At 39.2% G+C, this 24,205-nt stretch overlaps 1 protein-coding gene and 1 non-coding gene across 6 annotated transcripts in view; both read right to left on the bottom strand.

The window, feature by feature from the left end:
• Positions 1 to 2,043: 2,043 nt before the first annotated feature.
• Positions 2,044 to 24,205, bottom strand: part of NDC1 (NDC1 transmembrane nucleoporin) — a 72,917-nt gene continuing 50,755 nt past the window's right edge. For all 5 annotated transcript variants that reach the window (XM_003815008.6, XM_008967883.5, XM_008967882.6 and 2 more), the window contains 3 exons: positions 23,775 to 23,875; positions 8,895 to 9,055; positions 2,044 to 4,606 (listed from right to left, as the gene is read on the bottom strand). In XM_003815008.6, coding sequence (XP_003815056.3) covers positions 4,543 to 4,606; positions 8,895 to 9,055; positions 23,775 to 23,875 — 326 coding nt within the window. In that variant the 3' untranslated portion in view covers positions 2,044 to 4,542. The remainder of the gene's footprint in view (positions 4,607 to 8,894; positions 9,056 to 23,774; positions 23,876 to 24,205) is intronic.
• Positions 7,584 to 7,719, bottom strand: LOC112438474 (small nucleolar RNA SNORA58). Its single transcript, XR_003026889.1, has one exon. It is a non-coding gene; the product is annotated as a small nucleolar RNA SNORA58 (small nucleolar RNA).

The following is a 24,205-nucleotide window of genomic DNA, read 5'->3' as shown; positions in this document are numbered from 1 at the left end:
CTCTTACTAATGGCTTGAGAGGTAAAAGGATAAACCAACTAAGAGTCAACATATCTTCAAACGACTATCAAGGTAAAAATCTGATTCAGAGGTCACCTTTCAGTGTTTCTCTGCCAGGCATTCCATGGGACTTCCAGAACCACTTTACCAACAGAATCACTTATAAGGCACACTCAAAATCTGGTAAAATACATGTGAGCAGGGAGAGCATGAGCACTTGAGGGTGGTCCAGCCACACAGCTCTGCAAAATGAGGTGGGTGACAAAGTGGGCTAGCACCAGGACATCTAAGGACATGCTATGGTTAATGATAATGACGGTTAAGCTCATTCTAAAGAATGGGAAGTTTTTGCCAAAAAGATAGAAATTCAGGTAAAGGGAACACGCACCAGCACAGAATGCTGTGAAAAGGCAACCCATGTCATGTCACTGCTGCAACTTCAAGATAAGTATCTGAACACCTGAACACTGCTCAGCATTCCTGCATTACCTAGAGATTTAACTGTACTCTTCAAGCTTTTCAATAACTGAATCAGATGGAAGAACTCTACAGCGAATGATAGTTCATATTGCTTCAGACACTCATCTGAAAGAACACATTAGCAATCCACTAGAACACTGGTTCTCAAAGTATGGTCTCAGGACTAGCAGCATCAGCATCACCTGGTGATGTGTCAGAAATGCAAATTATTGGGCCCTACCCTAGATTTACTGAATCAGAAACTCTAGGCTGGGTGCCATGGCTCACACCTGTAATCCCAGCACTTTGGGAGGCTGAGGTGGGTGGATTGCTTAAGCACAGGAGTTTGATACCAGCCTGGGCAATAGTGGGACATTGTGTCTACAAAAAATAGAGAACATGGCCAGGCGTGGTGGTGTGCACTATGATCCTAGCTACATGGGAGGCTGAAGTGGGAGGATTGCTTGAGCCTGAGAGGTCAAGGCTACAGTGGGCCAGGATCATGTCACTGCACTCCAGCCTGGGTGACAGAGAAGAACCTGTGGAAGGATGGAAGGAAGGAAAAGAAACTCTGGAGGTGGGGCCAGTAAATCTGTTTTAATAAGCTCCTCAAGAGATTCTGATACATGCTAAAGTATGATCTAGAATAAACCCTTCTCATAATGTGATTCTGCTTAGACTTTTATTAAAAACTACATCTCTTGGGAACCAGTTGAGACCTCTTGAAGCAAAATCTGCACTATCATGGAGCCCAGATTCTACATAGCTACTAAGCCCTCCTGGTGATTCCGATGCACAGCGGGTTTCAAATACCCCATTAGATTATAAACTCCTTGAGAGCAGGGACTGTCTTGTTCAGTTTATTTCTAATTGTTGTGCCATAAGAGACACTCAGTGAATGTTTGTGAATGATCAGCTAGTTCCACATCAACCTGCCCATCACGACAGCAACTTGTGCCAAGGCTGCTTAGGAGCATGGCAGAACTGTAGAGGTATGAGTTTATCCATCCCCTTTCTTGCCCCTCAAAACCATAAAGATTTTGCTTATTTAAAAATGGTCAGCAGCTTGGTAAGCATAGCTGGATTGTTAACTGATGAATGAAAGCCATCTTTGTTTTAAGCTATTTGGTTGTAAAGAAAGGTAACTATGGCTTGGGAGAGCTAGAAGGGGTTTGAGGTACCTCAACTACCTAGAGGTGAAGTTCAGATTAATTTAAGTAACGTTGACAGATGTAACTGTTAGCCTAGGGGAATACGATCCGTTTGGAAACACTATTTTGGCAAGAAAAGAAACTTCTGTTAAGAGATGGCTTTGAGCACCTCCACCCTTTGTTTAGTTTTGTCAGCCAAGACAACAAAGAATGAGACTTTCTGAATTCAGGCTCCTTAGAGTTACCACGAAACCCACCAAATCAGTCTAGGTTAAGGGCAAAAGCTGACTTCTCAAGAAGTGCAACTCTTTCTGGTTTTATAAGCAACAACTCTGAGACTAAATTGAAATGATTCAGGAAACATCACCACCACCACCCCCCCGCCCAGAAATTAAATAATTGACCTTACAAACACACATATTTCAATTAACTGTTCCATTTTTTAAAATTGCCAATTTATTTTTCTACCCAATCCAGTATCAACGGTATACAAAAGGATATAAACAGACTATCATGAATATTTACAGGATGACACACCAAACAATTACCAAGGAACAAATCCTGCAAAGTAACAAATTGTTGCTTATCCATGTCCACTCAACTGTACAAGGTTTATTTCTAGGACAATTTCCCAGTTCTCTGGGAAAGAAGTTCTGTGGATTTATACCTTCCATAAGGGTCAAGCAAACATGCTAAGAGCTGATACCATCATGTTTTTATACTAACGGCCGAGAAAGGCTTTTAAAGAACACTCTCTTTCAGGCCAATGTTACAGCATTAGTGGGCTCATAGACAGGATGTGACTTCATCAAAGGAAATGCTTCTCTCCTCTTGGTCTCCCTAAGGTCCTCCTCCTAGTACACAGGAGGAGTTCCCCATAGTAACACCCTAGTTCCAACAGATGGTGTGTAGATTATCAACACAGAAGGAGAAAAAGAAACTGACCCCTTTACCTACCAAATACAATACAGATCTGGGGAGGCAGTTTCCAGATCTTCAACAGGCAGACACTATGTGGCCTGTATTTAGTACACAGCACATTCTCTTAAGAGAAAACAGGAATGAACATTCTCAGAAACATTCACATTGCTCATCAAATGTAGCTTTACCCAAAGTATATAGGAAATGGCAAAAACCTAAACCTAGCTGGACATTTTATACAAGTAAGTCAAAGTTCAAAGGAATCATCCTATCTTTATTCTCAGAAATCCAATGGGTTGAATATCACAGTTCTTCTTTAATGGAAGAAGATTCAGAGTCCTTGTCTCCCAAAATGCCTCAGCCAGGGTCAGCACAGAGAGTGGAATATAAAAAGCTTAATTGTGTTAATACATGGAAGACAACAGCTCTCAGTCAACCTAGCCACAATTTTCTGTCTTGGCCATCTGTAAGAAATGACTACGTTTGAAATTCAACTTTCACATTCAAAAAAAGAAATCAATTCAGCTTCAGACACAAAGCAAAACCAAAAACAAAAAAACAAATGGCAATAGTCTACATATCTAAACACTTGACAATTGGGGAACTGTCCCACAGTGATATATGCTCAAGGCCAGTAGCACCTATTTATAATTTGGCATGTACTGCTTGAAGGGGCAACAGGACCCGGAGCTAAAATATTCATTTATAACGATATAATACATCGATGAATCAGACAAAAGTAGACATATATGATACCACATTAAAGATTCATATACAGTACTGTGCTGACTTTAAAGAAAATATTCTGGGACACTAGAAGGAAAAGACAATAGGAAAAGAATTACAAAGGAGCATTTCAGTCCAAAGCCAGTCCAGTGAATATCTATGACTAGGATTTCCAATCTTTGATCTCCAAAGAAGCTGATCTAATAAAGTCTAACAATACTTCGTTCACATTTGGGACACACAACATACTTCCAAGTACAGTAATCCCTCTGACGTTTTGGTTTCATTTGCTATTTGATGACTAAGTTGTTTCTGGCTATAAAGATCTTCCTATTTTAATTAGCCATTTAACACTACAGAGGCTGCTCCCTTTGAGAGACCAGACAAGTTTCACAGAATTTGATCTAATGAAGATGAATGGTGGGGAAAAAAGGGAACATTTCCTGGGTTTTTTTGCAAACCTTTTTCTCTTGCTTGAAAAACTCTGCAATCACTTAATGTTTTGCTCCAGAAAAAGAAAGCAAAACTAGCTGGGAAAATACCCATACATTAATACTTTGTGTTTACTAGCATGATACAAAATAAATTCATAGATGTCAGTCAATTGTTTCTTAAAGACCAAATGTGAATTTTTCATCTTGTAACTTAAGAACTGAGTTTTTCCACATTCCTTTATATAGAGTTAGCATCTGTAAACTGAGACCCTTTTTTGGGTAATCATACAAATTTAATTTGTCCCTGGAAACAAAAACCCAACCTAACAGATTAACAAAATATGTCCGTTAGACAATATTTTTTGTGAATATTGCTGCACTGTTACCATTTTTATCCTTCAGTAAATGAAACTACACTTAAAAAGTTTATGTATTTTGAGTTTACAAAGAGCTAAACTCTTAATTAAGAAGACTATGAAATCAACCTATACTCATTTCAGAACTGGCTTCCCTCTTTTCAAAAGTAAATTCTAAAAGTTTTTTAGTTATTATTATTAAGTTATATGAGCTAGAGACATTTCGACTGCCATCAATGCTTCTGTAAAATTGAATAAAGATTTTATTATACCACACACACAAAAAGCAATCGGTACAGAAAAGGCAGTTTTCAGTTATTCTGTTGAGAATTTCTTTCCATGATTTCTCCCATTAAAGTATAGTTTTCAAAGCAACCACCACGACAAAGGAAGCATCTAATTAGTCCGTTTTCTTCTGATCCAAGAATGCTGAACATTTACTGTCCCATCTGTAGTTGTATCAGCAGTGTAATGAACACAGTTTATATTACTTAACTATTCTTTGAACTCCAAGAACTGTTGAAGTCTTTTCTGATGTTCTGCAGATGCTTGCACAGCACTAAATGAAACATAAATTCAAAGCATAAGCTTTATTTTACATTAAGCATATTAAGTGAACCACAGAGCACAGAGACAATATTTTTCAAAACAATTAAAAATGAATAGAAATCTTCACTTATTTAGTATTTCTGAAAAAGCTGGATGAAAACTCTTTTTAATCTAATGAAGAGGAGGGCTTGCATTCAGTAATGGCATGCTTCTATCTTCTAAAAGACCAAACAAATTAAGACTGACAAGTGAAGGCATTGACTTTAACCTGCTCTGCTATGGAACCTGCTGTGCAGAGTTCCAGGCCTTGGAGTAGATTTTCTGGATTTTATTATTTTATTTAAACCAGGTTCCAACATTATCTTTGAGTTGTGGAGTATCTGAATTGCCTTTAATACAAAATCCTTTAATCTAAAATGTTTGGTTAAAACACAATAGACTCCATTAATTGTTTTCAAAGGTAACAGCTTGGTGGTTTAGATTTATTTCTCCCTTTGAACATAAGTTATGTTTTGGATGCGAACACTGTGTTCTCTCTCCACCCTCACCATCACGAAAATATATTACACCTTGACAAAATTAGGGCAAATATATACTGAAACTAGTATAATACTTCCTCTTAAACTTTTGGGCAAAAATTGAATATAATGAAAAATTCTGGTTTTCTAGTTCTTGAATAGGTCACCGCTTTTAAAAGTGCCAAAACGGTCTTATTTTAATAATTGTGTTATGAATTGCCCTAAAATGTCTTATAGACATCTCTGCTTTCTTGAACCATGTACCTTCAATTGAACCATTTCAAGTATTTTACTGTACAAAGATGCCCTCTAGGTGCTAGTGAGGCTGTCTTCTCTAACTTAATGGCTCTGGAATTCTCTCCAACACCAAATCTGTGGCTTTCCCATTACATTTCTCTCTGCTAGCAGGTAGTAAAGTGTCCCTTACAATTTACTATTAGTACTCCTGACTCTAGTAGCAATCTCTGCCCCTCAAATAAATTTTGATATGGGCCAGGCATGGTGGCTCACACCTGTAATCCCAACATTGAGAGGCCTGAGGCAGGAGAACTGCTTGAGCTCAGGAGTTTGAGGCTGCAGTGAACTATGCTATGATCCTGTCACTGCACTCCAGCCTGGGCAACAGAGCAAGACCCTGACTCAAAAAAATTTTTTTGATATGTTATAGGCTGGAAAACCAGAATTAAATTAGCCTAAATTAGGAGTAAATGGGAGGTGGCAGGGAATGGGGAGATGTAGGTCAAAGGATAGAAAGTTGCACATATGTAGGATGAACAAGTCTAGAGATCTAATGTATAACATGACGACTATGGCTAACAAAATTGTAACGTACTAGGTATTTTTGTTAAATAAGCAGATTTTAGCTGCCCTTGACATACACACAAGAAAGTAACTATGTGAGATGACAGACATGTTAATTTACTTCACTAAACATTTTACTATTTATAAATCCCATAACATATGTTATAAACCTCAAATATACACAATACAATTTATCTTTTAAAAAATAAGTAGTGTTGAATGAATGTCTCCAATGAGTGGGCTGTGTTTGTTAGTTGATTTTCAGAGCTCAAGAGCTAACTTCATTTATACCTAGTTCTCAGAGGTAGAGCTTTGAATAGTGAATAATCAGATATTATACAATAAGTATCATGATAATGTAGACTGCACAGTGGGCTTTACCTATGTATGATCCCATTTTATCTTTACTAACAACAAATGAAACCAAGTGGGTGTGAGAATGTTCCCTTTCATGGGGACAAAAACTGTATCAGAAAGATTCAGAAGTTAGGGGAAACACCACAGTCTAGGTTAGGAGTATAGACACTAGAGATAGAACCCCAGGGTTAGAAAGATTTGCATCTGAATCCTGGTTCTGCAACTCACTACTTGCATAATCTTGGGTGAATTACTTAAAACACTAGGAAACTTGCTCACAATCACAGATAGCTAATGATGCAAGCAGACAGAAATCCAGATATTTTAACTCCAGATCTAACATTCTTTCCACTATATGACACTGTCCTACATTTGTACAAATAGCCTCCACTGATTTTATCAGCTTTGGCGCATATATAAAATATGGCTCTTTTCAGAGAAAAGAAACTAAGGTGGAATTTCATTCTCACAATTTTTATTTTATTTATGTATTTATCTATTTTTGAGGCAGGGTCTCGCTAAAATATGGCTCTTTTCAGAGAAAAGAAACTAAGGCGGAATTTCATTCTCACAATTTTTATTTTATTTATTTATGTATTTATTTATTTATTTATCTTTGAGGCAGGGTCTTGCTTGGTCGCCCAGGCTAGAGTGCAGTGGTGCAGTATCGGCTCACTGCAACCTCCACTTCCCGGGTTCAAGTGATTCTCCTGCGTCAGCCTCTGGAGTAGCTGGGATTATAGTTGCCTGCCACCATGCCCAGCTAATTTTTGTATTTTTAGTAGAGAAGTGGTTTCAACATGTTGGCCAGGCTGGTCTCAAACTCCTGACCTCAGATGATCCGCCCGCCTTGGCCTCCCAAAGTGCTGGGATTACAGCCATGAGCCTCTGCACCCGGCCCATTCTCATAATCCATTCTCATAATTTTTAATCAGTCATCTGTATCTCTTTTTCTTTTTTTTCTTTGAGACCGAGTCTCGCTCTGTTGTCCAGGCTGGAGTAGAGAGGCACGATCTCGGCTCACTGCAACCTCCGCCTCCTGGGTGCAAGTGATTCTCATGCCTCAGCCTCCCGAGTAGCTGGGATTTCAGGTGAGCACCACCACGCCCAGTGAATTTTTGTATTTTTGGTAGAGACGGGGTTTCACCATGTTGGCCGGGCTGATCTCAAACTCCTGACCTGAGGTGATCCACCCACCTCGGCCTCCCAAAGTGCTGGGATAACAGGCATAGACCACTGTGCCTGGCCTATATCGCTTTCTTATCTAAATCCCTATGCTCCCCTTTTCTTCTTGCCTTTTTTCCCCCAGGGGAATGTTACAGTCCTGCTATTTATCCAGCCACTGATTAAGCTGGATAAAGCTGGCAGGAACTTCAAATTAATCTCGCATACAATGTCCCCCCTGCCTGGACATGAGCACAGTCAGGCAAGGTCTACGGGTATGCCCTTCTCCTTGCTTTTGTTCTATCATTAATATATGTCATATCTATTTCATTCTCTAAATTCATCAGTATTTTCTGAATGTGTCCTACATATTAATTTATATCTTGGAGGCAGTCTAGTGTTGTAGATAGAAAGATGAAAGATTTTTAAGAGAAAGAAAGACTTGATTTCAGGTTCATGTTTAATACGCACTAGATTGTGCTATCAGGCAAGTTTTAACATCTCTATGCCTCAGTTTTCGTATCTGTACAATTATGATAATTTCTACACTTCACAGGGTCTTTGAAAAGAGTAAATGAAAAAACATTAAGTTCTAAGTGTATTGTCTAGAATAGCACTATCTGATAAAACTTTCTGGAAGTAGGGAAAGATGTTATACTTCTGTTGTCCAATACAGTAGCTACTAAACACATGTAGTTATTAAGTACTTCAAATGTGGCTAGGGTGACTGACAAATTGAATTTTTAACTTTATTTAACTTTAATTTAAATTGGAAGTCTTAAACTATTCATTGATTGCATACAAAAACAGCAGAGCAATCTCTCGTGTCTTCTAAAGTTCATTTATAATTGTGATAAATATAAATACAGTTTAGTTACTAAGCTAGTATCCCTCATCCTGCCTAGCTAGATCATTTCACAAGAGGAAAGCAGTAAACATGAATAAAACTAAATATAAACAGGCTTGGCATTTGTGGTTTTCTCTCCGGTTCTGTTTCTCAAGGTGTTGTGATCTGTTGGTGTTTTTCCAGCATGAATCACAAAGCACCAGGGATTCATTTCTGGAATACTTTGCTCACCCCAAGTCTTCAGTTTGCTGACCAAGATATAACAATAGAATTAGTTTTAATATGCTTTTCTGGAAAGGTACTCGGGTTTTCTGCTCTTTTTTCTCCCTTAAGGATCTTTTGATAATTTAAATATATATATATAATTAATCTGCTGCATTTATAACTTTCTGTCTTCTTTTGTCCATTTGAAAGAAATCCCCAAAGCTTTATGATGGGCCAAAATTTAAAATATAAATATTAAGTCCACATCCAAGCTGTAAGTTTACAGTGAGAATCATCAAGGTCCCAAAAGAACACTTTCAACACATGAGCCTTATCATTCCCATACCTATTTCTAAGGAAAGCTCCCCAGAATAGGTATCATCATGGATCAAAACAGGTAAACTTACTTCAGATGTTCACCAAATGTAGTAGTTATTCGATAGATGGCAGTTTTCAGTGATGCTCTGAATGCAAATCTTAATGTTTTATATGAAGTGTCCACAAGGCTTCCTGAAGTCCGGGGTGGTTTACTGGAAGCATGAGGAAGCTTAAAGTACTTGTCGACTGCCTACACCAAGAAAGAAAACACATCAGTTTAGATTATAAAGAAAGCCAACCTAGGCCAGGTGCTGTGGCTCACATGTGTAATCCCAACACTTTGGAAGGACGAGGCGGGAGGACTGCTTGAGCCCAGGAGTTCCACTGTACTCCAGACTGGGCGACAGAGATCCTGTCTCAAAATAACATAACATAACATAACATAACATAAAACATAACATAACATAACATAACAAAACAAACATAATATAACATAAAATAAAATAAAATAAAATAAAAAATTAAAAAGAAAAAAGTCACTTCAGTCCAAAGAATTAAGATTTGAGATAGATACAAATGGATATATACAGAGAGATATACACATATCTATAGCTATGCTGTAACACATTTCTTATTGTAGATCACAGTCAAAATAGTTTCATAAACAATGCAATAGGGAGGCTCAGCTACTATGACAGTTACCAGGCCCCCCCCCAAAATCCAGACTTGCCCTTGGAAATGAAGCTATCATTCAATATCCTTGAAAATGCAAAGCTTGAAGTCAAACACTGATGTCCTACTCTGCTTATGATGTGACAGCCAGGAGGAGCTTTATTAAAAGACCTCAGCAAAAATAAAGAAGACCAAAACTTTATACTTTACAGAAATAGTTATTCACTAAATAGTTTATCTTCCTTTTCAATTCAGATAAGGCATTTATGAGCAATGACAGATGATACTGTTACATCATGAGGTCCCCATGGAAAAATAAACTGACAAGATACAACGGTATAAGCGTACTATTTATAGTTATGAATGTAACCACCAAAAGAACTGAAAACAAAAATAATTAAAATTCTTTTTGCCATCAAGTTCTTAATTTCAAGAGCTCTTTAACATCATCTGTTCTTTTTAATTTTAGCATCCTATTTTTGTTTCTAAGATGCAATATCCTTTTTTATTTCTAAGGATTCTGATGACAGCTTTTTTGTTTTTTAGTTTCTTCCAAGCTGATTTTCCCCCTTTGCTCCCTTTAGTCTCCAACTTCTGCATGAGAGACTTTCCTCAGAAATCTAGTGATCCTCGTTCACAAATGCAAGTGGGACCTGCTAAAGAGCTGAGCACCAATTCTAAGTGCATGACTGGGGATTACAGACAAGCGGCTTCACAGTGGGTCATCTGCAGGGACTTTTGGGGGGTGAACCTTCAACTCAGTCACTTTAGGTCTTTCTTCTTGGACTGGTCAGAGTGCCCAAAGAAAAGTCTTCTAGTATCCTGACTACAGGGCCTGCCCCAGTGTTCTGAAGCCAAGTGGACACCAGGGCTTTTGAACTCATCCCTCTGCTTTAGTACAGCACCCACATCTCCCCCAGACTGGGTGTTCTACTCTCTCTTAAAGGATAAACCTCAGACTACAGTGGAGGAGGAGCAATTACCCCACAGCATAGGATCTAGGGATCTAACTAATTTTCAAACAGCTCTCACCCAAACCTCTTTATTTTGGGTACCTGTCCCTTCACCCTTGGTTCTAGAGTTACTTGGTGCTTCTCCCACCACCAATTTGAAATCTGCCTCCGGAAACTGCTAAGTTAGCTATCTCAACCATCTGCTTTCCAGCTTTGAAAGTTTTGTTGCTATTATGTCCTCTCCTGTTTATGGATTTAAGTATTATAAAATACCTTTTCTATAATTTAGTAGAGTTTTGGGGAAGGAACAAAATTTGATGCATGTGTTCAGTCTGCCAAGGTAACTTTAGCATTACTTAATATTTCACTGAATTTCACTGAATTTAGTGTTATTTAAGAATTTCATTGAATTTAGTGTTATTTAAGTATTTCACTGAATTTCAACTACTACCTAAAATTATCTCAAGCATGTTCCAGTCTTGGGAAACACTTTTAAAAGTGATAGTTGAAAAAATAAATGATTGGACTCAGAGTTATCGTGGCAGATTGAACAAATGCATCAAATCTTGTTCCATCATAATGGAAAAGTTATATTCTTTTCAATTTTCTTGCAAATGTCCTGATCAACCCTCAGTATACCAGGAAAAATAATCATCATCATTAATGCCTGGGTCCTATGAATACTTTATATTTTTTGTAGTCTAAAATCATTTTACCAACAATTTACAGATGACAAGGTAATGTACAATAACACCATAAAACTTTAAATAAGAAGGCCAGGCACAATGGCTCACACTTGTAATCCCAGCACTTTGGGAGGCTGAGGCAGGAGGACTGCTTGAAGCCAGGAGTTCTAGACCAGCCTGGGCAACACAGAAAGACTCTGTCACTACAAAAAATTTAAAAATTAGCTGGATGTGGTCCAATACCTGTAGTCACAACTACTCAGGAGACTGAGGTGGGTGGGAGGATTACTTGAGCCCAAGAGTTCAAGGTTACAGTGAACCATGATCATGCCACTGTACTCGAGCCTGGGCAACAGCGCAACACCCTGTCTCTAAAAAACTAAATAAATAAAATAAAATAAAAATGAAAATAAGAATATAAACGTGGCAAATCCAAATTTTTATTCCATATTTTCTAGGTTTTGAAGGTATACACACCTGAAATAAGCAATGTCCTTTGAATGCAACTAGCTGTTCACCAGCTATTATGCATAAATCTGGAATATATCCATCTTGTAAATACTAACTCCAAATTTAAGCTGTATGTCTAATAGGTTCTAGCTCATCAATACTTCTGGTTCTTTTTCTTGCATTTGCACCATCAAAATGCAGTACCTTAAATAACTTTTGACAACTCATAATTTTGCTGAAGAAAGTACAGCCATTTTCTTTGCACCTTAATTGCAAAACATTTTCTTTTTCTTTCTTTTTATTTTTGAGACAGAGTATCACTCTGTCGCCCAGGCTGGAGTACAGTAGTGTGATCTCGGCTCACTGCAACCTCTGCCTCCAAGGTTCAAGCGATTCTCCTGCCTCAACCTTCCAAGTAGCTGGGATTACAGGTGCCCGCCACCACGCCCAGCTAATTTTTTCGTATTTTTAGTAGAGATAGGGTTTCACCATATTGGCCAGGCTGGTTTTGAACTCCTGACCTCAAGTGATCCGCCCGCCTCAGCCTCCCAAAGTGCTAGGATTACAGGCATGAGCCACTGCACCTGGCTGCAAAACATTTTCATTCTTAGGTTTATAAATACAAATTCAAATGATCAATTCCAATGGCTTTTTTTCTTTGACGTCACCTATTGCCTTCTTATCTTTGTATACACACAGCTACCTTCAGCACTTATCCCCTTACAAATTGAATAAAGCAAATTTTGGTGCACAAATACAACAGCAAATGAAGGAACACTGGTCATGTGTACTCTTAGCAAAATGAGAGATTTAAGTTCTTATTATAAAATACTGTGGGATGAAGTCTTTCCTGTTGAATGACTTACTAGATAAGCATACCACATATATTTCCTTGCTCTCCTTAAAAACATATTGTTCTGTAATACTTGAGTTTCAGGAAAATATATCTAGAATATCATCAACTGAAGGTTCACAGTTTGAAATTCCTTTTTTTTTTTTTTTTTTTTTTTTGAGACGGAGTCTCACTCTGTCATCTTGGCTGCAGTGCAGTGGCACGATCTCAGCACACTGCAACCTCTGCCTCCCTGGTTCAAGCGATCCTCCCACCTCAGCCTCCCTCGTAGCTAGGATTACAGGCATGCACCACCATGCCCAGCTAATTTATTGCTATTTTTAGTAGAGACGGGGTCTCACCATGTTGGCCAGGCTGGTCTCCAACTCCTGACCTCAAGTGATCTGCCCTCCCCGGTTTCCCAAAGTGCCAGGATTACAGGTGTGAGCTACCGCGCCCAGTCCTGAAATTCCTCTTATATGATCAATTTCACCATCATCATTAAAGTCTAGAGCTATGCTGTCCAATATGGCAACCACTAGCCACATGTAGCTATTGAGCACCTAAAATGTGGCAGGTCTGAATTGAGATATGCTACAAAGTGGAAAACAAACTCCAGATTTCTAAGAATTAGCATGTAAAAATGGATATAAAAGATCTCATTAGTAATTTTATCTTGATTACATGATAAAATGATACTACCTTAAATACTGGGTTAAATAAACTGTACTATTAATTTCACCTGTATTTTGTTAATGTATCTATCAGAAAATATAAGATTACATAGGTGACTGCATTTTATTTCTATTGGACAGAACTGGTCTAGAGTGCTGCTGTCTCTCTGCATTTGTCTTCCAATGTGTCTCAGTAATTGTTTTAACATATTGGCAATTTTCTTCCCTTTACCATGTGGACAGAAAATTTAAAAATTATGAATTATCAATTGTATTCAATGAAAACTAAAAAAGACTACAAAGATGTGTGTCTAGACTTTTCATACAGCTTTTCATGAAAAATCATGCAATACTACATGATTTTATCATTATTCTGTTTTCATATTAGTCTTTTTTACAACACAAGAATAACTAATGAGTAATGATAAAATAATTCCTAGGATAATCGATAGCAAATTTTTACAAGATAGTGAAAATGTACAATCACTAGATGTATAATATACCTTAGATTTTAAAAGGGCCCAACAGACCTACATGGATAATTGCAAGAGAATAAATTTTGTTGAATTTTTTTTTTTTTTAGAGACAGGGTCTCACTCTGTTGCCCAGGCTGAAGTGCAGTAGTGCAATCATACCTCACTGTAGTCTCAAACTCAAGCAATCCTCCTGTCTCAGCCTCCCCACTATTAGAGGCTACAGGTGCACACCACAGCACCCAGCTAATTTTTAAAAACTTTTTATAGAGACAGGATCTCGCTTTCTTGACCAAGCTGGTCTTGAACTCCTGGCTTCAGGCAATCCTCCCACCTCAGCCTCTCAAAGTGCTGGGATTACAGATGTGAGCCATCACGTCCAACCTTGTTGAATTTTTTTAAATAAGTAATTGCTCTCTTTGTTCTCTAAAAGACCTCTAAGAAAGAATAAAGGTCATAAAATAGCAATCTTTATAAATAGTTAGAAATGCTCAAAATAGAAATGCAAAAAATTAGGTCCAACACACCCTAATGGTATAAGCGTTAAATTAAGAAGGAAAATCTCAGTTTAGAGTAAATGTGTCCTTAACCCTTCTCTAGTTCTTACTAATCTCACACTATCCACATTTGTAACAAAAGATAGGCAGGCCTCAGGTTCAGAGACCTCAGCAAGTAAGAGTATCAAGCTAGAATTTAAAATCATTGACTTTTCTCACTTTAATTGCCTTATCCTCAATTCTGATATCCAAAAAGCACTGAAAACAAAAAACTTCTGCAACCTTATTTTTTCTTTTTGAGACTGGGTCTCACTCTGTTGCCCAGGCTGGAGTGTAGTGATATGATTACAGCTCACTGAGCTTCGACCGCCCAGGCTCAAGTGATCCTCCCTGCTCAGCCCCCAAGTAGCCGGGACTATAGGCGTGTGCACCTCCCCACCTAAATTTTGTTGTTGCTGTTGTTGGAGACAGGATTTCACCATGTTGACCGGGGCTCAAGCAATCCATCAGCCTTGGCCTTCCAAAGTGCTGGGATTACATGTGTGTGCCACCGTGCCCGGAGAATCTTTTTTTTTAAAGTGATGTGATGTTGTAACAAAAGATGTAAATCTTTTGGTGGCAAAAGCTGACCTGACCTGGACTCATCTGGCAGTAAAACATGACCTGTGCTGACACAGGCTATTTATAGTCTTCATCCCACTTTACCCCACTTAATCTGAATATTCAGTTAACCGGAGAAAAGCATTAATGTATCCGATTAAGGGGATTCTACCTCAGATACCAAAAGGAATGTAATATAGTATATGATGTGTGTGTGTGTGTATATATATATATACACACACACACACACACACACACACACACAATGTCACATTTTTAAAATTAATAAACGTCTGAATTCTGAAATATATGGTAAGGTTTGAGATACAGGACTATAGACCCATATTCTATTTGTAGCAAGTCAAACTAGTTTTCCTTTACTATAGTCATAAAATTTCCTTTACAGTAGTCATAAAGTTTCCTTTTAAAATAAATGACTTGGACGGGCATGGTGGCTCACGCCTGTAATCCCAACACTTTGGGAGGCCAAGGCAGGAGGATCACTTGAGCCTGGGAGTTGGAGACTAGCTTGGGCAACAAAGTGAGACCCTGTCTCTTTATTAAAAAAAAAAAAAAAAAAAAGAATAAATGAATGACTTAAAACACTAAGTAAATAAAAGCTCAGGGAAATAAAATATGACTAAATGACAATAGTATGTGAAAATATAGTTATGACAAAAATTATGAAGATAATATATGAATAGTTTAAACTGGGTATCTGTCTGACACTATGTCTGCTAGATTGCTTGCTAACAGTATTGACAGCAATACTTTTTTTTAACCTTTCTTTTAATCTGAAAGATCTTTTCTCCTGTATAAGGATTATCATGTGGCTGGATGCAGTGGCTCACGCCTATAATCTCAACACTTTGGGAGGCTGAGGCAAACAGATCACTTGAGCTCAGGAGTTCAAGAGCAGCCTGGGCAACATGGCAAGACCCTGTCTCTACTAAAAATACAAAAAAAATATTGAGCATAGTGGTGCGTGCCTGTGGTCCCGGCTACTTGGGAGGCTGAGGAGGGAGGATCAATTAAGCCCAGCGTGTGAAGTTGCAGTGACCAGTCTGGGTGATAGAGCAAGACTCTGTCGCAAAAAAAAAAAAAAAAAAAAAAAAAAATTGTCATGTAACATAGGAATAATGACAACAAAGTAGTAAGAGCTAACATTTACTAAGCACCTAGTATGGGTCATACATGCCAAGGGCCTTACAGAGATAATCTCATTTACTCTTCACAACCCTATGAGGTAGCTAGCTATCATTATCATCACTCCCATCATCTTCCAGATATAAAAACTGATGTTTAGAGATTGCCATATTTATTAGTTCTATAACATACTTTTTTTTTTTTACATTTTATGCTTTCTGAAATGAAGGTATATGTTCCAATTAATGGCATCTTAGATTCAAAGAAATATAATAAATGTTATTTTCCAACTAGGAAAGAGTAGAAGCTGGAATTCGGACACAAGTCAGTCTGATTCCAGATCTCACACTTTGGCACATCTGCCATACTGCCATTCTATCGTGAAAAAGGAGGTTAAGAAATGCAAAACTCTGCCAAGCTCTCCCAAAGGTAATCTAAAAGGGTGGCCTGCGAAGGACTTGGGGTACAAAACCCTAGTTTCCAATTCTGACTCAGCCATTTACTAGGTACAATCATGAATAAGTTGTACTCACACAGAAAATAGTTTCTGAAAGAGACTTCAACATGCAAAATAAGCCTTCTTTTAACCTCACAGGGTTTTACAAAAAACATTTTTAAAGCGTTTCTTTTGGAATACTACGCAAATGTTAGGTAAAGCAGCATAGGACTTTACAGAAACCGAGAATAGACTCTGACTGGTACAATGTTGGCCAAGGGTCTCTGGGCCTTCAAATCCATAGCTCTGGCCCTCAAGAATATTCCTTTCTTTCCCCTATTCCTCCTTCCAACCCCTACATTCTCCAGGAGCCATTAATTATCTCACATCTCTCTATCCCCTACTTGCAAGACTAGCTCAGATTCACCTGTCATATGTTCTCTGATCATCCTGCATTTCTTTTTTTCTTTTTTTGAGATGGAATTTTGCTGTTGTTGCCCAGGCTGAAGAGCAATGGCACAATCACGGCACAATCGCAGCTCACCGCAACCTCTGCCTCCCAGGTTCAAGCGATTCTCCCACCTCAGTCTCCCAAGTAGCTGGGATTACAAGTGTCTGCCACCACCCCCAGCTAATTTTTTGTATTTTTAGTAGAGATAGGGTTTCACCATGTTGGCCAGGCTGGTCTCAAACTCCTGACCTCAGGTGATCCACCTGCCTCGGCCTCCCAAAGTCCTGGGATTACAGGCGTGAGCCACCGCGCCCAGCCTCATCCTGCATTTCTATGCACAGTGGCACTGTGGCACTGACTACAACTGTAGTTCTTTGTATGATTATCTGTTTTACATCCTGTAAGCTCCCGGAGGGCAGGAACCCTGTCTTTTTCCATTCTGTATCGTATCACATGCTAATTGCTTGATAATTAAATAGTTACTGGAGGGATGGATCTGTGAATGGCATAAAGGTAAACATCAATATTCCAAATAGATCAAAATTTGACCTTCAAATGACCAGGCAAAAAATATAATAGATAGGGCTGATCAACTTCATTAGGATGACATTGGCCTTTCCACAGAAACCAAGGCTATCTAAAGAATGTAAAACATATTTTAAAGATGAAAAGGTTCTGGAGATGGATGGTGGTGGTGACTGCATAACAATGTGAATATATTTAATGTCACAGAACCATACACTAAAAATTAGATTTAAAAGGTTAATTTTTATGTTATGTATATTTTACTAAGTTTAATTTTTCTTTCTTTTTTTTTTTTTTTTTTTTAGAGACACGGTCTCACTCTGTTGCCCAGCCTGGAGTACAGTCACATAGCTCACTACAGCCTCAAATTCCTGAGCTTAAGTGATCCTTCAGCCCCAGCCTCCCAAGTAGCTGGAACTATAAGCTAGCATCATCACACCTGGCAAATTTAAAAAAATTTTTTTTAGAGACACTGTCTCACTATGTTGCCCTGGCTGGTCTTGAACTCCTGACCTCAAGCTATCCTCCTGCCTCAGCCTCTCAAAACTCTGGGATTACAGGCATGAGCCAACGCACTTAGCCAAAAAATTTTAATTATAAAATACATCATTTTGGTTCCTAACATTTTGTATGTAAGCACCCTTTTTAAAAACAACAATAAAATCCTGTGGACCTCCAGAGGATAATACTTGTTTCCATCCACTGATAAAGGAAATAACTACTATGAACTCAGCAATGCTTTCAAATGAATTTGTATTTTAATTAACCAAAACAGCACATAAAAACCTCTGAGAAAACAGCTGCAAACATGTTGGAGAAATGGTAATCATTCAAATGAAAGTACATATGTCCCTTATAATAACAGTGATCTCCAGGATGGTCTGGCCACTGGCTGAAACCACTGAGCTAGCTAGCATATCCATCACTCTACTCCTTGCCCTCTGAATAGTTTGAAGAATGAAAGGCTCCCCTTCCCTTTCACATTTTGCCTTTAATGATTCAGTGAAATGGCTGATGTTATTGATACTGAAAAGTAAAACAAAAGGATAGAACAGTTCCACACAATTGTTCCTTAGTAACACCCAGAAGCCAGTAATGTACAACTTGCCTTAAATTACAGAGATACTTAAACTTACTCTCTTCACTTTGATCCCTTCTAGACCAAAGAACAGAAAGCCAAAAATATATAACAGGGATCATATGAGTCACATCACATTCCTGCCTCTCAAAACAAAAAGATGGTTTGGGAGCATTTTAATCAACCCATTGCATCAGAATTGTCACTAAATTTAAGCCCCAAAACAGAAGTCTTCGTCCACTGAACCAGCAATGATGCAATCCAGCAGCCATCCAACAAGCATTTAATAAGTGCCTGTCATTTGCCAGGTACTATATTAGACGATGGGAATAGAGGTGAGACAAAGTCCCCACCTCTACTCTAGCTAATATGAAGAGGAGACAATAAAAGTCAATAAAGACAATAAAGTGTTGAGGGGGGAGATATAGAGTAGAGCCAGACCAAAGGAGAAAAATATGTTCTAGACAAAAAAGGAAAGAAAAGGCAGCATGTGCAGTTAGAGTCAAGTTAAGAAAATAAGATATATTTGGTGGGAGGCAGAGACTGAATAGTCTATGGTAGTTATAAGAGCAGAGGACTCATGGGAATAGCAGAGTGGCTGGAATCAGAGCACGAAGTAACTCAGTTGAGAGTCCATAGAGGCAAGAGGATGTAATAATTCAGGACAAAAATGCCAAGATCCTGAAGCAAGGCAGGAAGGATCAGCAAGAGAATGGGTGGGTAATGGAACTGCCACATGGGTGCAGCTCAAGGACATGGGGACAAAGGAGTTGAAGGAATTGGTAATAAAGTGGTTGAAATAATAGACTGCAAGGTCTAAACTGGATACAGAAAGGCATATACGTAAGTCAGGAGAGAGCTGAAAGACAAAGAACATGGGGAAAAGGAACTGGAAATCCTGGTAGGATCAAAGAAACTGTACAGAAGCAGCAAGGACATGAAAGGGCTGTGCCTGGAGCAAGGGCTCTTACATTGGGTCCACAGACCTAAGGGAAAAATTCAGGGGGTACAAACTTGAATTACACATTTATCTTTACTAAGATCTAATTAAAATCTAGCATTTCCTTCAACTATGAATGTAAGCAACAAATCATAGTAGCATTAGCAGTTCCTGTGACTTTGTCACCAATAGAAATCACCAACATCTCCATATCCCAATACGATTGTTATAGTTATCTTGAAATATCATTCATCTTATCCCTACCTCAAAATAAGTTATTGGACTCACTGACAGATCTTGTTATGTAATGCAGTAATTAAAAACCACATATTACTATATCATAAATTTAACGTCTTGATAATTTCAATATAACTGATTTTTTTTCTAATCCTAAGCACTTTATGCATTTAAGAACATGATTCTGAGAAGTCCATGGGCTTCAACAGACTGCCAAAGGAATCTTTGGAACAAAAACATTTAAAGACTCTAGCTTACAGGGTAGAATCCTGGAGTTTCAAGATCTGGCAGTGGAGTACTCAGGGGATAATTGGGCCTAGGTGATAGTTGTGGGTTGAGAGGGTATACAAATGAGTAGTGAAGAGGAGGAAGTCAAAGAATTGTGCAGACAGGGTGTGGGGCAGATTACCCACACAGACTCTGAATTACTCATTACAATCAACCTCAGGATGTAGAGTGGAAAAAAAAAGACTGTGAGGCAGTTTGCAAAATCTGATGATGGCAGAGCATGACCAAAAGGTTGGCCATGATGTGGCTTAAGGGAAAATAGACATTATAAGCCTCATATAAGGAGGAGTTTTATACTGAGAAGCTAAGTATCAGGTCACTGGTCCTGTTCTCTTTGTTCCATCTTTTCTCAACATCCAAAAATATGCTTCTTTGCCTCGTTCTACTCTGCCCCTCAAAAGTGTTCTCCATTCCAACTCCCCTGTTTCTAAGTAAATAGGGCCTGCTATGACTTAAATTTGTCACCCAAAAGCATGTGCTGGAAACTTAATCCCCAATGCAGCAGTGTTGAGAGGTGGGGCCTAATGGGAGGTGTTTAGGTCAGGAGGACTCCACTCTCAATAATGAATTAATGCAGATTATAGAGGGGTTTAATACTGTGAGTTCGATCTCTTGCTCTCTCTTGTTCAGGTGATCCCTTCTGCCATGTTATGATTCAGCAAGAAGGCCCTTACCAGATGCAGCCCCTTAATCTTGAACTTCCCAGCCTCTAGGACCACGAGCCAAATTAAGTTTCTGTTCATTATAAATTACCTAGTCTGTGGTATTCTGTTAGAGCAGCATGAAACAGAGTAAGACAGGGCTTGACCTTTTGACAAATCTGTAATTCCTATTTTCCTACTCAAAGGTATGAATGACTATAATCAAACAGATTGCTTTCCTTCTAACCAACTATGAAGAACCAGAAATTCTGATGGTGGTAGAGGTAAAAGCAGAGTAATTTTGGTATAGAATACCTCTAGGGCAGGCAGTGTGATCTTTATGAAATCAATTCAGTGAGTTTTAACCAGCATTTTAAAAAATGAAACAGAATAAAAAATATTAAAATGCACTACACATAGTAAAAGGTGAGTACTGTTCCAAGAATCCTTTATTTCTGTTATCTACACACACACACACACACACACGCACACACTATATTTTGAGTCTAATGTAAACGTACTGCAGATCACAGTCCAAAAACTTTGAAAGCCACAGTTCTAAGGGTAGAATCATTCTCTCTGAAGAAAGAATAAGGGATGTGGATCAAGCCAGGCACAGTGGCTCACGCCTGCAGCAATCCCAACACTTTGGGAGGCCGAGGCAGGCGGATTACCTGAGGTCAGGAGTTTGAGACCAGCTTGGCCAACATGGTGAAACCCCATCTCCACTAAAAATACACAAATCAGGCCGGGCGCAGTGGCTCACGCCTATAATCCCAGCACTTTGGGAGGCCGAGGTAGGTGGATCACGAGGTCAGGAGATCAAGATCGTCCTGGCTAACACGGAGAAACCCCGTCTCTACTAAAAATACAAAAATTAGCTGGGCGTGGTGGCAGGCACCTGTAGTCCCAGCTACTCAGGAGGCTGAGGCAGGAGAATGGTGTGAACCCGGGAGGCAGAGCTTGCAGTGAGCTGAGATCACACCACTGCACTCCAACCTGGGCGAAAGAGCGAGACTCCATCTCAAAAAAAACAAACATAAATCAGCTGGGCATAGTGGCACGTGCCTGTACTCCCAGCTACTCGGGAGGCTGAGGCAGGAGGATCACTTGAAACCAGGATACGGAGGTTGCAGTGAGCTGAGATCACGCCACTGCACTCCAACCTGGGCAACAGAGCAGAGACTCCATCTCAAAAAAAAAAAAAAGCGGGGGAAGGATGTGGATCTGTAGCTTTTTCCAGAGTCTACTGCACTGCTAATGCCCTGCAATCAGACTGGGTTCTAGTTCCAGCTCTGCCACCTAGGAGATTGTGTGTGAGATCTGAGGTAAGTCGCTGTACTACTAAGCCTCCCTCATCTATTAAAAAAGGGCGAAAACACTTCCACCTTGCTGACTTCACAAGATGGTTATAAAGATCAAATAATAATGATATCACATTACTCTAGACTATAAACACTGTACCATTATTGTTGTTTTAACTACACTGCCAGAGTGACAAAAAATAATGTTATGACCATCAAAGATATGCCCAAATCATGGTCATCCTATTGTGCAGTCAGATAAACCAAATATTCGAAGCTGCAGGGAATTACTAGGAAACTATTTATTTACAGAATGGCACTTGGGAAAGAGTACAAATAATAAAACTATCCATGTAGACACACACATCTCAAGTAACATACATGAGAAGGTACTCACAAAAAGTGCTCAAAGCAAAAGAATCACTGGCTTTGATGGGTAAGATTTTCTAATAGGTAAAATGAATTGAGTGTTAAAGAAAGAAATGGAGAAGCATATTTTCTCTTCATTATCTTTTATTTTTTTGAGACAGGGTCTCACTCTGTCACCCAGGCTGGAGTGCAATGGCATAATCTTGGCTCACTGCAACCTCTACCTCCCGGGTTCAAGCGGTTCTCCCCCGTCAGCCTCATAAGTAGCTGGGACTATAGGTGCGCACCACCACACCCCGCCAATTTTTTAAAAATTTTTTGTAGAGACAGAGTTTCATCATGTTGCCCAGGCTTCTCTTCATATCTTAAATGGTTTCCCAAGACCAAAAGATGCACCAGTTATCATTTAAGCCTAGTTCAATTCCACTTCCTCCAGAAGGCCCACTATATACACCAGATGCTATTTTTATTTATTTATTTATTTATTTACTTACTTACTTTTGAGACAAGGTCTCGCTCTGTGGTCCAGGCTGGAGTGCAGTGGCACGATCTCCACTCACCATAACCTCTGCCTCCTGGGTTCAAGCGATTCTCCTGCCTCAGCGTCCTGAGTAGCTGGGACTACAGGCTCACACCACTGCACCCAGCTAATTTTTCTATTTTTTTGTAGAGATAGGGTTTTACCATGTTGCCCAGACTGGTCTTGAACTCCTGAGCTCAGGTGATCTGCTCACCTCAGCCTCCCAAAGTGTTGGGATTATAGGTACAAGCCACTGCACCCAGCCTCCAGATGCTATCTCTAAATGCCTCCAGCCCTTAGTGTTTATAGCTGTCATGTGACATGTAACTAATATTAGAAGGTGACATAAAAAGTACCAAGTAACATGAAGTTAGAAAAAGAAGCCTACTGCAAAGCAGAAAGCATGTGTTTTATTTTTTGCTCCTCTTTAAGTCTAGGACCAAGAAAACCTATTAGCTAAAACTAGCCATCAAGCCTGGTGATAGGCATCTACTGGCCTCAGTTCTTGAGCCTCAACCCAATAGGGCACTTATCTGCATGGGTCATTTAATCACAGGTCACTTTCGGTAGCTACAAATTGTGTAAGGATTTACTTTTGTCAGTGAACAGAAGTCTAGTATTTTAAACAATGTGTTTAATACCAGAGGCATATCCTACAGGTTTAGTATACTTTCTTTTTCTGTTTCTGTAAAATTTTATAAGCAGATTAAAAGTTTTCTCTTCCAAACTATCTTTTAGTTTTGTTTTTTAAAATAGAGACAGGGTCTCGCTCTGTTACCCAGGCTGCAGTGCAGTGGTGAAATCGTAGCTCACTGCAGCCTCAAACTCCTGGCTCCAATGATCCTCCCACCTCGGGCTCCTGAGTAGCTGGGACTACAAGGATACACCACCATGGCCAGCTAATTTTTTATTTTTTGTAAAAACTGAGTCTTGCCATGTTGCTTAGGCTGATCTCAAACTCTCCACCTCAAGCGACCCTCCGGCCTCAGCCTCCCAAAGTGCTAGGATTATAGGCATGAGCCACACCAGCCTCTTTTCTGTCTTTTAGATTGTAATTTCCTGAGGGTGAAAAAGTATCATTATTTTAACTTCCAACATGTTTTGTCACTTGATAAATGTGATATATAGGAAACAAACAAAGCACTGAGTGGGAGGGGAAGATGACCTCTACCCCCTCCCAACCCACAGATTTCTTACCTCTTGCAGCGTCAACAAAGTATTAAGGATAGCTGGTAGTGTAGTCTGGACAACTCCAAATCTATCCTCTGTAAATGATGCTGCTACTAAGTGCGACAGACCTCAAGGGAAAAAAAAAAAGGTTAAAAGTCAATCAAAATTAGGCAAAACTATTTGAAATACATCTATTTTAGGAAGGATTAATATTCTGAATATAAAAAGAAATAAAGGCTGGGCACGGTGGCTCACACCTGTAATCCTAGCACTCTGGGAGGCTGAGGCAGGCAGATCGCTTGAGCCCAGGAGTTCAAGATCAGCCTGGGCAACATGGTGAAACCCCCTCTCTACAAAATTAGCCATGTGTAGCACCACAAACCTATAGTCCCAGCTACTCGGGAGGCTGAGGTGGGAGGATTACTTGAGCCCAGGAGGCAGAGGTTGAAGTTAGCCAA

Source organism: Pan paniscus, chromosome 1, assembly GCF_029289425.2.
Source record: "Pan paniscus chromosome 1, NHGRI_mPanPan1-v2.0_pri, whole genome shotgun sequence".
Classification (NCBI taxonomy): Eukaryota; Metazoa; Chordata; class Mammalia; order Primates; family Hominidae; genus Pan; species Pan paniscus.
The sequence above is the reverse complement of the archived record's forward strand: the minus strand, read 5'-3'. Positions and strand labels throughout refer to the sequence as shown.